Source organism: Chelonoidis abingdonii, chromosome 5, assembly GCF_003597395.2.
Source record: "Chelonoidis abingdonii isolate Lonesome George chromosome 5, CheloAbing_2.0, whole genome shotgun sequence".
Lineage (NCBI taxonomy): Eukaryota > Metazoa > Chordata > Testudines > Testudinidae > Chelonoidis > Chelonoidis abingdonii.
Genome location: NC_133773.1, coordinates 109294096 through 109317363, shown reverse-complemented (window position 1 = coordinate 109317363; position 23268 = coordinate 109294096). Strand labels below are relative to the sequence as shown.

At 39.8% G+C, this 23268-nt stretch overlaps 1 protein-coding gene across 6 annotated transcripts in view; it reads left to right on the top strand.

The window, feature by feature from the left end:
- The window catches only part of TBC1D19 (TBC1 domain family member 19), a 91921-nt gene that overhangs the window by 60254 nt on the left and 8399 nt on the right, over positions 1 to 23268 (top strand). For 5 of the 6 annotated variants that reach the window (XR_004377320.2, XR_012655983.1, XR_004377318.2 and 2 more), the window contains 6 exons: positions 4849 to 4923; positions 8591 to 8653; positions 13976 to 14060; positions 19185 to 19229; positions 20597 to 20629; positions 22539 to 22648. Coding sequence is in view for 3 of the 6 variants with exons in the window: in XM_032806614.2 (XP_032662505.1) it covers positions 4849 to 4923; positions 8591 to 8653; positions 13976 to 14060; positions 19185 to 19229; positions 20597 to 20629; positions 22539 to 22648 (411 nt within the window). In the remaining 3 variants the exon portion in view is untranslated. The remainder of the gene's footprint in view (positions 1 to 4848; positions 4924 to 8590; positions 8654 to 13975; positions 14061 to 19184; positions 19230 to 20596; positions 20630 to 22538; positions 22649 to 23268) is intronic. The other variant, XM_032806615.2, reaches the window with a different exon arrangement.

Sequence of the window (23268 nt, the reverse complement as noted above, 5' to 3'; positions counted from 1 at the left end):
TGCCCGGAGGCCAATGCCGTCGATTTGCGGCCACACTAACCCTAATCCGATATGGTAATACTGATTTTAGCGCTACTCCTCTCGTTGAGGAGGAGTACAGAAACCGATTTAAAGAGCCCTTTATATCGATATAAAGGGCCTCGTAGTGTGGATGAGTGCAGCATTAAATCGGTTTAACGCTGCTAAAATCGGTTTAAATGCGTAGTGTAGACCAGGCCTAAGAGTGAGAGAACTGAGGAATTCCACCCCAGTAGAGGTAAAGGCACAAGGTCTGACACTTGAGTGGCGTGCACTTGGAGAGACAAAAAGGGAACAGAGGTGCAGTTATCTGTGTAGCCATGACAGTGACCTTGCAGGGTTTATTGCAATTGTTGTTGCTTCTGATTCTCCTCCCTTAGTTCCTCTTCACTGCAAACTGTCTGGGCAGTGCTCCGTCACTTCTGATGAAGAGGAAACTGGTATGAAGGCAGCCTGGGAAAGAGACTGGAGTCTAATAAGGAACAACTTCTGCTTTTTTTTTCTTCAGAGGTCATTATCTAAGAATGTCACAGTTGTCTGTGTTCTCCCATAGCTGTGGTATTTGTTGCAGGAGTAAATTCAGTTGCTGAGCAGCAGCAGCTCTGAAGTCCTGCTGTGTTGTTGTGGAGCAATCCCTAATGTCATCTCTGTCTCCTCCCCTTCTTTGTAAATTAAACCTGAAAGAGGGAGAGTGGGATGGAACTAATCTTAGAGAATGCCCAAAACAACATAGTGTAGCCCAAATGATGGCGGCTTTCCAGCTAACCTCTTCCTCATGACATCTGGCCCAGCTGAATGAGTCCATGAGTGGCACAGCTGAAAAGAAAAAAATAAATAAAATAAGGGAGCAGTGGCCCTTCTAAAATATCGTTCTTCTGAGGCCGTCCATTTTCTGTCTCCACTTCTGCACCCAGAATTGTTATGAGGGACACATGTGAGATGGCCTGCTGGAAGGAGCAGCAATGGAAAATTGATGCGACTCCTGTTTCAGATCATTATACTGTGCTGAGTATGGTGTTTGTGACAGTGACTCATCATTGACCAAATGCCAAGCATCCTGTCACATCTTGACCATTCCGATACAGCAACAACTTTACCTGTGGTTACCCAGCTTCCAAAAACAACTGAATTATGAAGTGTAAATTATTGGGTTTCCAGGCACCTAAAGTACAAATTTAGTGAGGTTCTACTTAATTGTCTAATTGTATTTCTGTTCTGGAGGCAAACATTTATAATATAGGCTTCTTTGAGGAAACCCAGTGCACTCCAGTACAATTTTCAGATTCTTGGTTATGCTGACAGCAGAAATGTTTAATTCTTTAGACGTTCTTTGAACTTGGTAGATCAAAAGCTATGTGTAACACATTTAATTTGTTAAGAAAATGTGGTGGTCCCTAGCATCAATGTTTTTAAGATAATGAAGTATGAAGATGCTCTGTTGCACGAAGTCATCAGAAAATACAGACTTATCTATTGGCTCTACTGCATTTCAAATAATGACAAAGCATAGTTCTGATAAAGGTTTCAGGACTTTCAGATGAGTTTCAGATATGCCAAAATTGCTACTTCTAGGTATAATTAAATACTCATACTTGAAATGCAAAGTATTTTTATATATACATCGCCTTCCAATTTAGGAGCTCAAACTGCCATACAAACAATAATAAATTAAGCTCCACAGATCTGAGAGTGTTAAGTAAACATTATAATGCCCATTTTATAAGTGGGGGAACTAAAGCAGAAAAGTTAAGTGACTTTCCCATGAGCGCACAGCTGAGAAGAAAACTTGTCTCTTGACTCCCATTCATGTGCTGTCATCTCTGGAGCAACCGTTATGTTCATTATATTCATTATTACATATAACTGAGGAAGGATCAGTCTTTTGGTTAAAGCTCTAGACTAGAAGTCGGGAGTTCTGAGTTCAGTTCCTATTTCTGCCACAGACTTCTTGTGTGACCTTGGGCAAGTTAGTGAATCTTTCCGTTCTCCAGCTGTAAAACAGATATAATACTTCCTGTTGTCCACTCTGTGCTGGTCTTTCTATTTTAGATTGGAAGCTCTTTGGAGTAGAGCCTGTCTCATTGTGCGTAGCATGATAGAGCTCTCATTGCAGTTAGGGCTGGTAGACATCTGCTAGTGCACAATCTTTTGACAACCACATCAGATTGCTGTGGTAACACATTGTACAGACAGTACAATTCTATGAGAACTTGATTTTGTTTAAAGAAAAATTTTAACTTGAAATCAGCCTGAGTCCTTCTGCCTGTTTTACTGGATTTTAATCACATTTTCGTATTTTAAAATTTTTCTTTTTGCTTTGTGAAAGACCCACACAGACAAAAGAAATTGACTAACTAGCAAAAAGCCTGAGTCCTGCGAACAGTTATTCACATGCTTAACTTTAAGTGTGTGAGCGGCCCCACTGATTTTAAACAAGACTATTTTTGTGCTTAGCGCATACATAGATATTTGTAAGATTGGGGCCTGTAGCAGGGTTGCTTGCCCCTTTAAGATCTAGAGGCCTGGGGCCAGCCAACTCTAGTTACTAAGGAAGTACATCTGAGCAGGAATCAGGTGATTTCCCCTATAAAGAGTAGCAGGAAGCTGCAGAGAAGTGGGGATGCTCAGGGAAGCCAGAGTGGAATACAGAGGCCATTAGGAGTGAGTAGGCTCGAAGAGAGAGACCTGGGATTTGGGAGTGAGTCTGTAGACAGGAAAAGCCTAGGAGGATCCCTGGTAAGAGGGTAAATTGATGGATTTGAAGAGACTTTATTTGTTTTTGATAAAACCAGACCCCCAAGGAGGGGTGGAATTGGATGGAAAGAAAGCAGACTCCACAGGAGTAAAAAAAGACTGCAGCCAGGTAGGGCTGAGAATAGCTTGCCAAGGCAGGGAAGAGCTGCCAAGAGCAGACTCATGGGGAGAACAGAAGCCCCAGGACTGAGTTTTGCTTTTGTCTTATGTCAATAAATTGCATGCTGGGAGAAGAGGCATTACTGAACAAAAAAGCCTTTGAAATTTATTTGAGAAGCCCATTTAAGGGGAATCTGAGGCAGGCTTGTTTGTAGGGCAACCTCAGGCCACAACGTAATGGCCCATTAGCAGAGCGTGTCTGTCTGTACAAGGGGAAACAGTGAAACAGACACACTGCTTTCAAATGCACAAAATAAACTGAAAAGATAGGGATGTTTTTTCTTAAATTCTTCTGTTTTATGGGAAATGTAGTTCATTGTTTTGTAATAGCAGTAACAAAAATTTCAGACAGTGATTTTTAATTTGACTGTGTTCATTAATTAGATTACAGTGTCTGCTTCAAAATAGTGGCTTTAAACATGAATAGTAAAACTTTTGTCCAAAGCTTTTTTTTTTTTTTTAAAGAAGCACAATTAGTACATATCCTGAATCATTTACATTTTGTGGACATTTTATGTCCGAACTTGTTTAAAGGAAATATTTAACAAAATTCTGATTTATTACTTTTATTTGCCCTTTATTGGGAAGAAAAATGAAAATATGTTTTTCCCTGAGCTATTTTCAGTTAACATGAAATGGACACGGTATTTTTCCTAGTTTCAGAATTTCCTAATTTTAATTGGTCCTTGAGTTTATGGAATTGGTTTAATTGAGCATACTATTCTTCCCACCCTCATGTTAATACCCGTATGAAAAGAACAACCACTATTTCCCACTACCTTCTTATTTTCTTGTATGCTGCCCCTTGCAAATGTTTTCCCTAGACTTACTCATAAGGCCACTACCCATTCACTCTTCAGGTCCCTTGCTTGATCGAACCACTTCTGCTGCAGCACTTACAAGAAATCAGCCAGCAAATGTTGTCTAGGGCCTTTATCATTCAAGCTCTATGAATGTGTCCTCTGGAGTCCCACTTGAAGCTAGAAGGGTTCTGTGGAAGGGAAGGAGCTGAGGGCAACTAGATTATTTAAAAATCCTTGTAAACCCATAATGCTTGTAAAGCCATATTCACTTGGTGACATCATGGCAGAGGTAAGTTTTAAGAAGGGAATTAAAAGAGGAGAAAGTGGCTTTGTAAATTTTTGTAGGGAGCTCCTCCCAGTCATAATGGGCAACATGGGCAAAAGCAGAAGAGTGATTCCTTCCTGGACACTTCCTCTTTGGTGCACCCCAGTATATTCTCTACAGACTTTAGAGAGTAACCAGGTGATTTAAGATGAACATGGAAAAGTCTGAACCTTTCTTCAATATGATCTTCTTTTGACATTGATACTATTTAGACTGGCGCTTTGTGGGTTTAAATATTTAGATATTCATATTGTATCAAATGCCTGACTTAGTTCTAACTGATATTAACATTACTAATTTTAAACAAGATTTGATGGAACCCATAAAAACAGAAGTGCATGAAAATAAAAGGTGATGGAGAGAAGAATTAGAACAGTTCTTTCAGAACTTTCAAGCAGGCTTGGCTCTAGAGAGAGCAAAAGTTTGGAAGACTGAGATATTCCAATTTTGTCCAACTCTTCTCTTCATTCTCATTTTTTGTGTGTTCTCTAACATACAACTATTCAATAATACTGTATTATGTGGATCCTCATGCATCTTCCCTAGTTTTTTTTTTACTTGTTTTATGGAGGAAATTTAGGATGAACAATGGAATATATCTCTTGACAGTAGGGGGAAGGATATTTCAAATGGTATTTACAGGCAATATGGATCTCTTTTTATAATTTTTCCTTCTTTTCAGTAATATGCCTTGCTTTGTAGCTATCAGCATTTATTTTACTTATATAAGTATAAATTGGGGCTTTATTTCAGACTGAAGAATGATTAATAATATTTATTTCATTTTAGGACATTTTGTACTACGAACAGCTTAAGTCCAATGTGATTCAGCATGATCTTTTAGTGGACAGCCTGATTTACAAAGTGAGTAATTCATGAATTAGTGAGTATTTACTGATCAAAGCAATAACTCTGTATAAAGAAAACACAAATGTTCTGGTTATATGGAGCATGGGAATAAAGCGTGTTCATCTTTGTGTCCTCTGCATATTCCCATTCATGGGATGTGCTGACTGCTGCAGATTGGATGGTGGAAACTTCTTGTAGCAGTGCTCTTTGGAGTGTTCACATTTCCCTCTTATCCCTTCCTCAGTGTTTCTGAATGTTCTAAGGGTAAGGCTCTGAAAGGAGGTGTAGTGGTCTGTGCTGCCTCATTTCCTTCCAACTGCAGGAGCAGGAAGATGTGAACCTCTCTGGATGCTTTGAATCCAGATCCTTCTCTCAATAAGAATTTAGTATCTTAGTCTAGTCTAGCTTTAGCATTAGTATGGTTAGTATTAGTTATGGGATATATTTAGTTAATAGTAGTTAGCTCTTCGATTCTGGTCCCACGGTGGATCCAAAGTTGAAATAACTGGATTTTAAATGGTCTGTATGTATGTGTGGTCTTTCCAGCATCAGATGCTCACACTAGATGTTTAGATAGCATGCCTGGATGAAGGTCACTCTTCTTCAAGATGCTCAAACTTCGGCACCTTTACCCTGTGAGCACGGAAGGAACAGCAGAATAGGCTACAAGCCTTACTATCACAAGAAGCACCGGCTGCGAAGCCTGTCTGCTCCAACTCTGCTAAAGAATCCAAGCTTAAGGACAGGAAACTGATATAATGCCTGGAACCTTCCAAACCTTGCAGTGCAAAAGGCACTGGTCTCTGAGCTGGGCTCTGGTTCCAAGGCATTATCGGTATCTAGCTTTGAAGCACTTAAAACCTTGATTGGTTGTGGCCTCTGACATGAGAGCCAAGCCACATTCGATCCAATAAACCTTGGTTCCAAGAAAGAACTATCAAGGCTAAGCGTGCTCCAAAGGCTGAGACCAGAGCCACATGCTGGGGATTCCTCAGATCCACCAGAGCAAGATCAGAGCCTAACTGTTCTGAAGCCAAAGAGAACAAGTGATCCATAACAGAGAGAACCTCTCCCAAAGGATCTCTCCTCAGTTCAGAGGGTTGCATCGGATCTGAAAACAACTCTGTAACTCTTGTTGCCAGTACATCTGGTTCCTATGGCTCAGGTGCACACAGAGCTGCAGTTGGAGTGTTTCCCAGATCTGAATGATTCATCTCTTGTGGGAGGGAAGAAGAAAGCTATTGTGAGTCATCTTTCTACACCAGATGAGAGGAAGAGATAGAGGAATCTATCTTGGTATTCCCTGGCTGCTTCCCTAAGAGTCAGCCAGGTTCCCCTCCGCACCATTGTACTCCATTGTTTAGAATAGATGCTAGGATAAGTTATTTTGCCAATAGTGTGATTGTCAGATCTGAGATCAGATCCACAATCCAAAGAAGAATTGGATCACATTAGAGTTACTGATGTTCTACTGAGCTTTCAGTCATAAAAACCTGACTGTACAACTAGATATGATGTGTGTGGATAATCTTGTCCTATGAGATGTTGCCATAGTTGGGTTAGTGGCAGAATTGGCAAGTGCCACCTGGCGCTGTGTGGCCATATTGCCCATTGCCTAGGCATCACAGAGACCTTCTTCAGCCTTGCTAGCATAGGCACTCATCTCAGACTAGAGATAGGAAAAGGTTCAGACCTCATATCCGAGACTCTTGGATCCAGTTTTTGTATCTACTTACAGAGAGCACTTTTCCACTATAGTACTGGATGCTTTATCTGAAGAAGAGAAGCCTGTAATTCAAATGAAACATCAGCAGTTATAACCAGAGCTTGAGAATGATTCTTCTCCTGATGCAAATGTTGGTAATGCTGCAGTCTCTTCACCTTTGGAGGATTTGCAATTTAATTATCTCATGGGTAGAATGGTTACAATATTAACGCTTCTGTCAGTTGTTTTAGAGGAAACTTCTCAGCTAGTTTTTGATATTTTCAGTTCTAATTCAGAGTAAGGTGTGTCTCCCAGTTTTAGATATGACTATCCTTCCTGACCCCCTGGATACATACTTGGGAAGCTAGCACAAGCTGCTGATCTTCCACCATAATCATGCTGTTATTTTTAGTCTGCTAGCTCTGGCAAAGCTACCAATGCTCAGTTGGAGGAGGGTGCCGCTAGGAGGCTTTTAAGGGAGAGGTGCTCCCAGGGAACACAGCAATAGAATCCTCAGGAAAAGGAATTTATGGAGGCACTTCCTAGATAGCTGCAGAAGGCCTAGCCTGTGATGAGCTGCATGCTGCCAGATGAGGATTTGTATTCAATACAAAAGCCCTGCAGAGGCCTTAGTTACAGGGAAGACATCATCCAGAGTGCCTTGTGGATAATGAGCCTGAGCATGGGTTTACTAGACTCAAGTGGGACTAATAAACTTGGATGGAGTTTGCCTCCCTGCTAAGAAGCTTGGGTGAAAGTCTTTTTTGTGTGTCTGCTGAACTTCCTGTTAATAAATCAGACCCTCAGAAGGTGTGCGGGGACAGGGGTGGATGGGGGCGCTGTGAACCTAATTAGTTTATTGACAACCTAATCTGGGAAATTGAGGCAGGGTACATGTGCACTTCTGCGCCTGGGCACAAGGAGCCACACAGGCATGGCACACATCTTTTATAGAAGTACTTGACTTGCACAGTGGTTACTTCTCTAGCATGTCCAGAAATGTCCTGATTGGTGAAATATGTAAGGTTGCTACTTTGAGGCTCTAGTCATGCCTTTCCAAAATACAATTCATTAGATCCAGCACCTATATTGGATGCTCAGTTCAGCAGGGCCATACAATCCTTGTTCAGTTAGGACACTGAATCCCACCCTCTAGTCATGGGGTGCGGCTTGCCAAACTATCCCATGACTCAGTATATGCAGAGGACACTTGAAGAAGAAATGGTGATTACTTACTTGTAACTGGAATTCTTTGAGAGGGACGCTGCACATTCCCACTCCCTGCCCACCTTCCCCTCTTCTTCAGAGTGCTAATGAAATATTGACTCTGCGGCAGGCTAGAAGGAACTGAGACGGGACATCATGCCCCCTTTTATAGCCTCGCTCTCAGAATGTTAACAAGCATTGAGGGAAGGGGTAGGAGCAGGAGCAGCAGTAGGAATGTGTGAGCCCCCTAACAGGCACTGGTGTGAGAAGTTTCCACAGTCCAAGCTTCAAGACGCAATGCATCCCATGAGTGTGAATATGTGAAGTCTATCTTCAGATATTCCCGTTACAAGTAAGTAACCTCCTTTTAGCATGAATGACAATTGTAGAATCCAGTCGTTATTTAAAGAACACAGAGGATTTGTCTGCAGGATTGAGCCCTAAATAGCTGGTGTTTGGGGTGGGTAGTTAATGATGACTCAAGGATGCTTTTTGTTTGATGCTGGTCTGAATAAACACCAAGGGCAGAGCTTTTGGTCTCTGAATTTTAGTCCAGAATATGATTGTAATTAAACCATTGTAGTGTTTTTGTGTTGTAACTATAAATATGAAGTCCGTGTATGAGTATGACATCAGCTGATAAGTGACAGGAAACTCACTAATGCTGAAACAATGTCCTTAACAACTATGCTGTGTCTAGATTCTGCAGGCATCACCCAAATGAAAAAATTATCTTTCAATGCCAAACTGCTGTTTTTTTTTTAATTTTAGGATGTAAAGCTGACAGCAAGCAATGATGACTACTATTTTGTATTTGAGGATTATTTATATCAGGTAAGTAGCTAGTTCTGTTTAGAAAAGATGAAAGTATGTATTTGTTGGACTATAACATCTTTGAAGGAGGAACGAACTGTGTTTTTGCGCGTTTGAACTGCACCTAGCATAGTGGGGCCCCTAACTGAGGGCTGTAGATGCTACTGCAATACAAAAAATAAATAATATCACTTTCTGGATATAAGTTATATAAAGTAACCTTTATGCTGCTGAAAGATCAGGGTCACTCACTCTCCTGTGTCAATGCCCTTGACTTTCTGAAGTCCCTTGTATTATCAAATAGAATATTTCTGAATTTGAACAAGACTTGTCTAGAAGCTGAGTAAGACACTTGGATGGGAGTGTGTTGGAGGAGACAAAGACTTATTCAGAAGCCCCCAAATTGGAAATGATTTTACCTTTTGTTTTTTCAATACAATGACATAAAAGGGATAAAGCCAACCTGTTCTTTATTTTTCCAGTAGTTATAAGTTAGTGTTTTTTTTTTTTTAAGTAGGGTGGAAAGGCCCACAAATTGACTAAGTCTTGAGAAGAATAGTCAAAATCTTAGTTTAAAAATAAAAATGTTGCTTGACAATGGCCTACTGTAATGGGTAATGAAGTGGTTAAATATTTTGAAAATAAAAAACAGTAATTATAGTATTGTGTGGATGCAGCAATGTCATTTTCATCATTTCTAACATTATTTATTTCTAGCAAATAATTTCTAGTTAGTTCACATGGAATTATCTACATTACTTCCCTTTAAATCTTTTTAAATGGAAGGAGATTACATTCATGAATTTCCTAATGTGTATTTGATTGCAGTGTCAACATAAATGTCATGGAGCAAACTTACCATTTTCACAGCACTTTCGGCTTGATTAGTCACAGTTGTTAGGGTGGGCTTGTTTAATTTTGTTTTTTATAGCTACATGAAACTAAATATGTGCCTTTTTGAAGTGTGTGCCCTATGTAAATCTGTGCTTAGGGTTTGGAGGAAAAAATAACCAAGAAACTGTGCTGCTTGTAGAAAATATATACATTTGTAATTAAATATATTTATGTAAATATATCTGTATATATACAACTTTACACATTTCTTTTAAGTGTCCATTTGAAATTATATCTCTATTTCATCTCAACTAAAAGTACAATTACAGTTTTCAAATAAAAATATATCTGAATTAAAATGTGATTTATACTCTGAAAAGAGACTTCATAAAAATGACATCCCAGGTGTCCATATTTATTCAGTCTCAAATACTTCTGACTCCTAAACAGAGAAGAATATACATAGAAGATAATTTTTCTGTCCGTCTTAGCATCTCAGGTTGGGAGGTGAAATCGAACTGTTCGTTTGGCTCAATAAATATGTTACAGTTAGTAGTTATCTGACAGTCATGAAGATATGCTAAATCTGATGATATTTTTGCATAGTCATTTCTCAGTACATAGTCACATATGAAGGTTTTCCTTTCAACATTTAAGTCTTGAGAAATAAAGGTGAGTGTGACTGTAGGAATTCAGAGAAACAAAAACCTCAAAGTATTTGATTTTAGCCACATAATATCCAGTGACTTCAACAACAGTCACCTAGCTAAATCCATGTGTGCTCTTTTGAAAAGTGCAGAGCTAAATTTGATTCTAAGATTCGAAAAACAACGGTAAACTTCTGATAACTCTTTCTTCTGTCTAATTCCATTTAGTACTTTATTCCATTCTGCAAAATAGTTTGTAAAAGAAGTATATCTCCTAAAGACAGCCTTCACTTCCTACCTAATCTTCATCTTCAACAAGTTCTCAGATTGTTTCATTCTGTAGACCACCAAGAAGGGGCTCCACAGACCACAGTTTAAGAATCACTCTGCCATGGCATATTATTTGCTGATTCCAAATAAGTGAGAGGGATAAGTGGTTAAGGAAGAGAATTTGAACACTGAAAATTACAGCTTAAAAGGGATATAGGAATCAGTTGTCTATCTAGTACTTCATTTTTTGGCAGAATTAGTTATTCTGAGATTGCAAACTTTTTGGGAAAAAGATGACATCTACCGTTTAGGTTTGTACGGGACTCAAAGTGGGACCCTGATCCTGTCTGGAGCATCTGGGCTTATGATAATATTAAGATTAAATACACCTCTACCCCAATATAACACAGTTCTCAGGAGCCAAGAAATCTCACTGCCTTATCCACCTCTACCTCGATATAACGCAACCCGATATAAGATGAATTCGGATATAACAGTAAAGCTGTGCTCGGAGGGGCAGAGCTGCACACTCCGGTGGATCAAAGCAACTTCAATATAACACAGTTTCACTTATAACGCGGTAAAATGTTTTCTGGCTTCTGCGGACAGCTTTATATCGAGGTAGAGGTGTAGGTGAAACTGTATTATATTGGATTTGGTCCGGTATGGTGTGCCGGACTGGACCGGGTTCCCCGGCGGTGATTTAAAGGGCCTGGTGCTCCAGCCGCTGCGAGGAGCCCCGGGCTCTTTAAATCACCACCAGAGCTCCAGCAGCAGGGCTCGGGTGTGGATTTAAAGGGCCCCGGGCTCCCCGCAGCAGCTAGCGCTTCTGGCCATTTAAATCACCACCAGAGCTCCCGCAGCAGGGCTCGGATGTTGATTTAAAGGGCCCGGGGCTCCACATGAATTCGGATATAACGTGGTAAAGCAGTGGGGCTCAGGTGGCGCTTTAAAGAGCCTGGGGCTCACTGCTGCTTTACCGCGTTATATCCGAATTTGTGTTCTATCAGGTCGCATTCTATTGGGGTAGAGGTGTAATCATCATCATCATCATCATCCTTTATAATATTGAGTTGTACCATTGGTTCTCATTTAGTCATAAATAGGAGTCTACTTAAATTGTGGTGTAATCACATATTTTTCGCAGGTTGGTAACATTATAAACAGGCATTTGCTATTTATGCTGTGACCAGCCTACAAAAAATGTGTGAATTCTCTGCAGCATTTCTCAGACTGGGGACCCTGACCCAAAAGGGAATGGCAAGACTATTTGGGGTCATGGTATTGCCATCCTTCCTTGTCTGCTGTTGCTGACACTGGCGCTGCCTCAAGCTGGGCCATGGGAGAAAATGCTAACTGCTCTGTTTTCAGAGCAGGGTGGCTGGAGAGTGGAGGTTGCTGGCCAGGTGCCCAGCTCACCACCAGCAGCAGCAGCACAGAAGTGTAGGATTGCTTATTATTTCTGTGCAGCTGTTGGCAGTGGTACTGCCTTCAGAGCTGGGTGCCTGGCCAGCAGCCATCGCTCTCCACTCTGCTTTCAGAACTGGGTGGCCGGATACCAGTTTCACAAGGGAGACCAGATTTCACAGTCCATGACCTGATTTTCACAGCCACGAATTTGGTAGACCCCTAGTCATATATAATCCCTTGTGTGAAGAATACAGTGAGAAAAAGTTGATCGTTTTCAGTTATTTGCATTAGTGTGATTTCTGTATTACATTTTTACCACTTCATAACTCTCCTACATTATAATTCAGCTCCATTGACATCCATTGTAAAATTCCTTTTTATCCCATGCCCTATGATTTTATTACTTTAGGTTTATCCTTTGAATTTAGTGGTTATGCTATCAGTCCAAAATTAAGAAGAAAATTAAACACCCCTCTTTTGTATACTTTAAAAAGAGCTTGTGTTATCATGGTTTTCTTTTGGCTTTATTTCTTTTGTCTGTGAGACACAGTATTAATAGATTTTAAGGCCAGAAGGGGCCATTATGATCATCTGGTCTGACTTCCTGCAGAACACAGCCCAAAGTACCTCACCTAGTAATTTCCATATCAAGCCATAACTTTGTTTGAGCTATTGCATACTTTTTAGAAAGATGTCCAGTCTTGATTTTAAAATTTCCAGACATGCGAATTCCTAAGACAAGGCTGCAGATAAATGTTAGATTCTTTTTCCTACTGGGGAACATTGTTTATTTCCTTTTTCGATTAGTCTCTCCCACAGCAGTTAACATATACTGAGTATTAACTTTGCCTGTGTATGGTTACAGTTTGAAGATGATTGTGAATTATTAAATAATAATATTTAATTTAGAGTATTTAAGATAGATTGTTTATTTTTAAAAAGATGTTTAAATATGAGAAATAGTTTGAGATTCAAAAAGGTAAAATGTTATCACAAAAAGAATATTATCTGTTTTCAAAAAGAAGTGCAAGGGGTTTACAAAAGTCACAATTTTGTGTGTTTTATTTTTAACCAATTTATTATTTGAAAACTATTCACAATAATTTATTCAAAGAAAAAACAATTAATTTTGTTAAACAGAAAATATGTAATGAAACAGCACTACATTTTAAAACATTTTCGATCTTTTTTTAAAATTGTAGTCCAGATTAAAAATATTCCCCTATTAGAAACTATATTAAAGAATGTATAAAGTTGCAGAGAGAAACACTCAAGTCAGGAAACAGCAGACTCAACTTTAACTCTGCCACCTTGTGTATGTTTATGATGGTTCAATCTTTGATTGCATGATAACATTCAGATCTTGAAATATATAACAATATGACACAATTTTTCTGTAACTTCAGATTCATATATTTCATCTTTTATTATTGTTATACCTAGGGTGACCAGAGAGCAAGTGTGAAAAATCAGGATGGGATGGTGGGTAATTAGCGACTATATAATAAAAAGCCCCAAATATCAGGACTGTTCCTATAAAATCGGGACATCTGGTCACCTTAGTTATACTTATTCCAGGATTTCCTTCTTCAGAATCTAGAATAATCTCCCATGTTCAGATATATTTGTGTTCTTGTCCTCAACTATTAAACACTAAATATGCTTTTTGACAGTGCTGTGATATAGTGCTGTCTTCCTAATCTGGTATTTTCCCATTGTGTTGTTTCATAATAAAGTGAATGTTGAGAATATACAATATCAAGATGTTCTGTAAAGGCTCTGTGTCTGATAGAGAATCTTAGGAACTGCACGTACACAAAAATGCCCATGCTTCATTTGTTTGTGCAGTTAGTATAATGGCCATCAGTCATGGTAATTGGGTATTGAAATGACCAGCTGGACATGTAAGTGATCAGTTACATGCATACATATAACTGCATATGCAAATGGTTTACACACACATCTCAGCATACATTGGTCTGGAAATACAAACCTAGAAATCTTGGACCATAACGTGTTTCAAAAATTAAAATAGTCTCGTAAGAGTTTTTTCGCTATTAACTCTATAGCATTCGATACGGAAGATCTTAAAATGAAACAGGCAGTGCATAATTTTGTGTTTGACACTGTTTTTTGTTCATCGAGCAAGTCAGCTGATGTTTTTTTTCTTTGCTTTCTGCAGGTACTACTCTGTTTTTCCCGAGATACATCAGTATTGGAGCACTTTTCTTACAATAGCGCTACTCCACCCAAATCATACATACGAGGTAAAGAAAAAGTATTGTGTAAGATAATATGAAGAGTAGTGTTGATTTCTGCATGTAGTATACCACAAAAGCAAATCTCTATGGACTTAATTTATGTATATTACATATGCACACACAAAGTACATTAGATGAACATAGTTAAGATCACAAAGTTAACTCAGAAGTTAGGAAATGCCAGAATTAAGGTTGCCTATGTATGTGCATTATGAAACAGTCTTTAATTACGTGATCATATACTGTTTTTTCCACAGAACCCCTGCCTTATTCAGCGCACAGAATGAGCTAGCTGAGGCAGGGAAAATATTATAATTATACCTCTACCCCGATAAAACACGGTCCTTGGGAGACAAAAAAATCTCACCGTGTTATAGGTGAGACCACGTTATATCAAATTTGCTTTGCCCCCCGTTCCTTATTCCATGACTGCCCCTCCAGAGATCCCCTCCCTAATCATCCCAGGACCCACCCCCCCCAACCCCCCGTCCCCTGACTGCTCTGACCTTATAGACCCTCCCTCTCCTGACAGCCACTCACTGGAGCGGCGGAAGCAGAGCGGGCACGCCTAGTCCGCTCCACTCCACCAGATCCTAGCCGCAGTGCTCTGCTTCCTGCCGTCGGTGAGTGAAGGAGGAAAGATGCCCCCGCACTCACCTGGGGTGGGAAGCGGGCGACGTGGCCCCAACCCGGTCCGCTTTCCTTGCCCCGGCCAGCTTGTCGCTATGTGGGGTGGCTAGAGAAAGGTCTGCACTCACCTGCCTGGCGGGAAGTGGAGCGCCTCGGCTGGGAGCTGCGCGAGTGGAGCTGGCTGGGGCTGGGTGCTTCACTTCCGCTGCTGGGAGGGTGGGGGGGCGTCCTTCCCTAAGCTCCCTCACTCACCGGCGGCGGGAAGTGGAGCAGCGCAGCCTCAGCCCGCTCCACTCCGCTAGCTCCAGCCGTGGTGCTCACTTCCTGCCGGGCAGGAGAGTGAGAATAGGTTGGGAAAAGCCCCCCCCCCCCCCCCCCCGCTTACTCACCTGCGTCAGGAAGTGGAGCGCTGCAGCTGGGAGCTGGTTGAGTGGAGTGGGCTGGGGCCAGGCTGCTCTGCTTCTGCTGCTGCTGGTGAGTGCAGGGGGATCCCTTCCCCCAAGCCCCCTCCCCCAAGTGACATGGCTGGGGCCGGGGCGAGGGAAGCAGAGCGGGTTGCTCCCAGCCCCCTGCTAATCCCCTGGGCCAGTCTGGGACTGCGGGGTCCCCAAAAGTGCCCTCCCACAGCTCCTGACCCCCAGACTCCCACCGGAAGCCCTGACTGCCCCTGAGACCCTCTGCCCCTTCTCAAACCCTTCAGCCCCGGCCTGGTCCGGCACCCTTAACGCGCTGCTCAGAGCAGTGTGTCAGAGCTTTAGCATGTTATATGTGAACCCACGTTATATCAGGTCGCGTTTTATATCAGGGTATTTGTTTGTTTTACTGGTATTAGCACATAGGGTCCCCAGTTGTGGACCACAACACCATTGTGCTAGGTGCTGTACGAACACAGAACGAAAAGGCAGTCTCTGTCCCAGTGAGTTTACTGTCTGACAGACAACAGATGGCTACAGGCAGACCAAAGGGTTAGTACAAAGATTTCTAGTGAGACAATATTGGTCAGCAGGATAGTCTGCAGTCTCAGCATACCAACAGTGTAGCTTTTGTCAATTTTACGTAGGCCTATTGACAGAGGAGAGTTTTATGGAGGGTTCTGGAGGAAGCTAATGTTAGTTTTGAAGATGTTTACAGGGAATTTCTCCTAGGTGTGAAGGTCAACGTTAGAGAAAGCTCAAATATATGATCATGTAATTGAAGACTATCTAATAATGAATACACATATGCACGGGCAATCTTAATTCTCATGTTTTCTGATTTAGGAGTTCTTGACCTTAATATTATTTTAACTTAGGGGTTTTTTTATGTGTAATTTCCTAGGTTTTTTTAAAAAGCAAACTGAGAAAACAAATTCCATCATATGTCATCGTATTGACACCTACAGGGGTCATCAGCAGGGTTGGAACCTTGAGATCTACTATACAGACCTCTGCCACTTGAGCTAATGGAGTAACTGATTGTAGTAGCAGGTTGTCATCCTCTGTGTGGACAAAAACTATGGGAGATGGGACATTTTGTCAGGATTTTCACAAATATTTGCTGACAGCAGAGGACTCAGGAATCTGCGTTCCATTCCAGGCTCTGGAGAGGAGTGTGTTCTTCTATCCGTTTCCCCACCCCACACTTGATCCCTTACCTCTTCCCCTCCAACCTATCTCTTCCCCATCCCTGGCTTGTCCCTGTCACAATCTCTTTGTCCATCGTATCCTACCCTTACCCTCTGCACTTTCTGTCCCACTCACAGTCTCTTTTCCAGCTCTTCATCTAATATGTGGAGTGTGGGCACTGGCAGGGAGTTTGGGTGTGGGAGGGGGCTCAGGGCAGGGGGTTGGGGTACATGAGGGATTTTGGGGTGCTGGATACGGGGGGTGCTCCCCTCGAGCGGCTCCCTGCAAGCAGGGACCTGTCCCTGCTGTTCCTAGGTGGAGGTGCAGTTAGGTAGCTCTGTACGCTGCCTCCTTGCCAATGGGAGCTTAGAGCCAGCACTTGGGGTGGGGTGGGCTGGCACCCCCTGCCACACCCAAACTCCCTCCCTGTTAGCTAACCGGAATTTTTCTCTTACTGGCGCCCCCTCCCCTCATTCCTCCAACATGCCAGATGATAACGCTTTTACTGTATACAGACAATAAATGGTGTAAAGTTTTATTGACATAAGTTTGGGATAATTAGCTATATTACTCCATGAATGGAGAAGTCATGAGCAAGTTACTTTAGATACTCTGAATGAGTGCCAATAAAATCCTAGCCTGTCAAATTATCATGTATTCTGTATATGCTGCTTACTTTATAAAAGAAAACCTCCCATTGACTTTAACAGAACCACGATTTCACCGCTTGAGTTTAATTGCATGGTACTTGGAAGGACAGATATAACAAATAAATTTTATAAACCTATGAAACTTTAGTCCAAATATCTCTGGGCTGTCTCGTGCTAGGAGGGCCCGGAGCAAGTGGTGTATGTAGTCTTGGAAAGCTGGGACTCTTCCCTTTCCAATCGTATACTCTCATGGCTAGTACATTCATGAGATACTAGATTAAAGTTACCATTGGAGCAAAACTGAATGTTGACCATTTGGATTTCCATTCAGCGTAATTTTATTGAGAAACTCCACAGTCTGGTGAAGGATGAGATAGTTTCTTGGCAGAGTCATTTTAAAAAATGGCATTTGTTTGAACCTACTTAAAAGTTTAGAACAGGTTCTGGTTCCAGTGAATTAGTGGACAGAATGTACATGATACTGCGGCTTATAATAAATTCCTGAAAGTTATCTCATGTATATCACCACTATGTATGTGTTGTGTATGATTGTATGTTTTATATGTGTGTGTATATAATCTCAGTGTATTCAAATAGCCATATTTTAATGTATTTATGGTTAAATTTCATCTTCATATGATAGTATTAAATCTAAAAATCGGATTAATTGTAACTAAGTCCTTTTTAAGTAGATAAACTTTCTCTTCCCACAAGGTTTATGCGTGTGTATATACAGTTGGCCACAGCTAAATAGGGAAGTTTTTGATCCAGTTCTATTGGTTCCCTAGTACAGCAGAACCTCAGAATTACGAACAGCAGAGTTACAAACTGACAGGTTAACTGCGCACCTCATTTGGAACTGGAACTATGCAATCAAGCAGTAGCAAAGACCACCAAAAAAAAAAAAAAAGAAAAGAAAAGAAAATACAGTACATCCACTGTGTTAAATGTAAACAACTAAAAAAATAAAGGGAAAGTTTTTAAAAACATTATTTTGACAAAGCAAGGAAACTGTTTCTGTGCTTGTTTCATTTGAATTAAGATGGTTAAAAGCAGGATTTTTCTTCTGCATAGTAAAGTTTCAAAGTTGTATTAAATCAGTGTTCAGTTGTAAACTTTTGAAAGAACAACCATAACATTTTTTTCAGAGTTACAAATGTTTCAGAGTTATGAACAACCTCCTTTCTCATGGTATTCATAATTCTGAGGTTCTACTGTACAGGAAAGTATATAATGTGATACAGATTTTCTTGGTTTCCTGCTGGATTTGGCAAGATCTCTCTCTCACTGCAGAGGATCCTACTTTATAACATTTGCAAAATGCGAAGAACAAGAGATGAAAACTTATAATATTCAAAGAGATCCTTTTTCTTATCATAACAAGTAATCATTTATTAAGATTTTTAAACCATGAATTCAAATATCTGTTCTAGTTGAATGTTCTGTTATCTTAAAACTGTAGAAAAGAAATTAAAAGCATCTTTTAAAATAGGTGCAGTTGTGTTTAAGAAAAGCCCTGAAGTATGCCTCAAAATTGATGGTTGATATTTTTATTGTGGGTCTACAAATAATTTTAGCACATGCTCATTTTGCATAGAAATAGAAGAAAGTGTGTGTGTTCATTTTTTGTTGTTGGCACTGATATTAGATTTGAAAAAAGGGCTTGTTGGAGCAATAGGGATTTTAAGATTTGAAAGAAAAATAGGTAAATCAGTTATGGTACCCCTCCACTCTTCCAGTGATTCAGCCTTAATGCAACAATTTCCTTTTTCTCTCACTAACATTTCTGCACCTTACTAAGTGCTGTTCCTATGCATAGAACATTCTCCCTGTTCTGGTCTGCCAAGGCACTCTCCTTTTCATTTAAATCCCTTCTGAAAACTCGCTTTTGTCTGCAAGGCCCACAATGAGTGAGTCAGTTATACTCTTTTATTAATTTTTATGTAACGAAACACAAAATGTAACAATCCTATTATTGAACTCCTCCTTCTCCCTCATCTCCCTTCTATTATTTGTCAATCTCCTTTGTTGTGTCACGTCTATGTATTTGAGGAACACTTTATCTTCTTTTACTCTGTGACTCGTGTGAAAAGATTTGCATGCTTGTGGTCAATAGCAAATGATAAAAAAAAATCATTATTAATGAACTTTTTTTGTGATATTACTGAAAAGTAAATTAAGGTCATGTTTCTAAATAGACTTTTTACCATTTGAGTGTGTTTAAACCCATGTCTGCTCATTCACAGGAAAACTTGGTATGGAAGAATATGCAGTTTTTTATCCACCAAATGGTAAGAGTTATACTATTGCCTCCTCTAGTGGAAGATGGGAAAATTACTACTTTTTGCAATGCAAAAATAAGCTAAACTTAACAAATAAGCAGAATAAGAGTAAACCTTAGCCAGTAGTATAATGCAATTAGAGTTATTGGGCTAGAACCTCACACTGGGTTATGTTGCTTTGTGCCACTGCAAAGCCAGGTTAATTCTAGCTTTATTAGCCACTTGAGCATTCTCTATGTGGAGGAATATTTTGATGGCATAGGGTTGGGATAGCAGCTCATATTTCAGTCTTCTTGATTCTTGTTTAGGGGACCTGACTGGAACACCACTTAATCCAGCTACTCCCCAGCTGCTCAGCGCCTCTAGAAAGCATGCCATTGAGATGCCAGTTTTAGGCTTCCGCTTTTGAACATTTGGTTTTGATTTTTAGGCACAAATGTATGAATATATTTATCACATTAATAGCATTAATGTTCCCCTTATTGCTGCTGTTATAATCTTTTTTTCTCAATGGTCATTTTGTCCATATCAACTGCCCTCCCTTTTGACCCCTGCTGCTGGCTTGTCATTGCCCTTTTATATCTAGTTCATGCTCTTTGTCCTTGCTTTCAAGGTCCTACGTCACTGATCTTGGGTCTGTATCTCTAACCTTGTCTCCTTTTGCGTCTTCTCCATTCCAGCAATGATGCCAGTCTTGGCACATCCTCTGTCCCATTCTCCCACCCCTGTCTCCATGTATTCTTTTCGGCAGCCCCCTAAGAATGAAGCATCCTCCTTAGACCATTTGCCATACACTCCCCTCTCCTCATTCAAATCCTGTCTGAACACTCATTTCAGCCATGTCACCTATGGGAAGTGAAATGATTTGGAAAAGAGAGGAAGACAGACAACACAACTGCCAAGATGTCTGCATGTCTTTACTGGGTAGTGCATGAACTCACTGTAACTCTGTTTCTTTCTTTCCCTGTTCCATCCTTCTTGTCAGTGTATGGCCCTTGCTGGTTGTGTCTTATCTGAAGTTGGGTCCTGATTTCATGAAAGCACATAAGCACATGCTTAAAGTTAAATATGTGCTTATGTTCTTTGCTAAATCAGGTCCTTAATCTGATTTTACAGGTGCATAAGAACATGCTTAACTTTAACCATGTGAGTAGTTCTACTGAAATCAGTGGCAATACCCCTGTTTAAATTAAGCATGTGTGTGTTTGCAAGATCAGGGTCTAAGACTCTAAGGTCTTCAGGATATGGAATATGTATGTAGTTGTTCCTGTGAAGCACGAAGCTTGGTTTAGGAATTTGAAAAAGCAATAAATATTAATACTTATATGGATAAATAGATAAAAATAAAAGGATAAAAGAACCTTCCTTATTTTTAGGTGTAATTCCTTTTCACGGTTTTTCAATGTATGGTAAGTATGACTTTCAGATATTACTATTTTAAGTAATAATTCTGCATAGTTTTTGTAAATAAACCACAGTTTATATCACACCATCCACATATTTTTGGTAAACCTGTAAACTATTCTTTTATGCATTTTAAATATTTACGTATTCCACGTGTTTGTGTATCCAAGGTATGTATGCATAATTAGAAAAATGTCCAGACTGATCTCATTTGCTCTTGTTGTAACTTGCTAACGTGGGAGTTCCTATACAGAGAACTATTATTGGAGTAGCTGATCTCTAGGTCAGAAGTTAGCTTCATTCATGATAATTGAATTTCAGTGTACACAAATGGGGAGAGAGGATGTCTTTCCAGACTGCGTTATCTTTGTGCTGCAAATAGGCAGGAAATGTGTGTGAAGAGTGTTTCTTATAAAAATGAATTGTATGTAAAAGGCCCACTGGCATAAGCACGTGGCTGGGACAGGTAGTGAGTGGCATCATATAATGGAATGTTCATCACTTACCGCTAAGAGGAAAATTACAAAAATGTCTTTTATGAATAATTCACAAAACATTAGCAGCTTGTTAATACTGGATGGTTTGGGCTCTCTCCCTTTACTGCATTAGTATGTCTTCTCTGGAAATCCTGATTTTAAAAAAAAAAAGTTTAGATTAAATGAACATGTCATTATGCCAACAAGAATTCCAGAAACAAATGAATTCTGTATTTTGTGAAAAATCCTTTAAAACTCAGAACTGACAAGGCAGCTGGTACAAATGTACTAATTAAAACTAGTCTTGCAGCAGATGATGATGCAATGTTTTTGTTTGGTTAAGTTTCTGCTTTTTCTGATAACTTCCAATAGCTTTTCTTTGTGAAGAGCATAGGTAGCCTGGGAAGTCAGAATAGGAGAAAGCCACAAGAAGTACTACTCCTGCTTAGTAACTTGCATTCCCTACCATTAACAATACAGATTTAATCATTATTCTCTCCACTATTTGAGCTACAAAAGATGGAGTGTCACTTGAGTATGGAATCCAGTTTGAACCCTGGCTGGCATAGAGAATCTGGGTCTTCTAAGTACTAAACTGCTTGGTTACAAACTCCTCCTAACCTCCTAACAGTTGATAATGTTGAAGTCACAGCCAGGAGTCCTTCACTTTCTCTACCAAACTGGAGGTTTGTTTTTAAAACTGGCTCTTAAAATGACTTGATGTTTAGAGTTGAAACCACCCTTTAGAAATCTTAGTTTAATTAGGTAGCAATTTTTTGAATCAGCTGGTATTTAAAGGACTTCATAATGATTGCCCAGTAAATGTAAATTTTCATCCATATCTTAGCGTGAGTATGCAACTGTCCATGTATCCTTTGACTGATCATACTTTTATGGTCTCCATTACTGTCGTATCTGAGTACCTCATTGTCTTTTGTGCATTTACCCTCACAGCACCCCTGTGAGGTAGGGCAGTGCTATTATTCCCATTTTACAGATGGGGAACTGAGTCCGAGAGAGACAAAGTAACTTTCCAGCGTACACAGGAAGTCTGTAATGGAGTACGAAATTAAATCCAGGTCTCCTGAGTCTAAATCTAGCACCCGAACCACTGGACTATCCATCCTCAAAACATATTTTTGATGCTTATGCCGGGCTGGGTCTATGGAATAGGCGGGATCCAGTTCGTTCTGCCTCTTGAAATCTATAGGGTTGTAACATGGACTACAACATTCACCTTTGCTTGTCATTTCTTTTAATTATAGGATCTAATATTTAAAAATAAATATACCTTTCTAAATAAATCAGAACTAATTTATAAATTTATTATTCTAAAGAGATTATTGGCTTGTTTTTCCTCTTACTTCATGCACTTGCTCATTGAAGTATTTTAACAGTTTACAACATTGAGTCAATTAAATTCTTTTTATCATTTCAGTTGCTCCACTTTGTTTTCTGTACCATGAACCTTCCAAATTATATCAGATATTCCGTGAGATGTATGTGCGTTTTTTCTTCAGACTCCATTCCATCTCTTCTCATCCTTCTGTAAGTTCATTAGGAAATAACACTTAATCAGTCTATATTTCTATTTGTTATTGAACAATAATGCGTAGTAGCATGATTTTATTTTCTTAAGTATGCATGGCTGAGTTATGTCCCTTTAACTATGAGAAAAATGTCACACGGCTGAAGTAACATTATATAGCTGTATTTGAAATCCTATAATTTATACCTCAATAATAGTAAAATTCTCTGGCAAAGACATATTAAATAATACAGTGGTCATGCTGTCAGACTTTGGGGGGAGCCAGAGCTTTTATATAATATAAGCCTCAATTCAGAACAGCACTTATGCATGTTTTAAGTGCCTTCCTGAATGAGGCCAGTTAGTTGTGTGTGTGATACAGAGGTAGTAGAGGATGGACTTCAGTGTTCTTTGAGTTACTCTGTTCTATAATTACATTGGATACCTCTATTATTAAGACTCTTATGAGACTTGAGCACTATAATTTATAGGTTTAGTCATTACTAGTCATTTTAAAAGGGGTCTCAGCTTAGCCCCTATTTACTCATGCATTTTCATGTATAAACTTATTTGAATGCACTTTTTTAACCACTGTCATATGCAGGTGATAGAATTCACACAAATTCCATCACTTGCATGT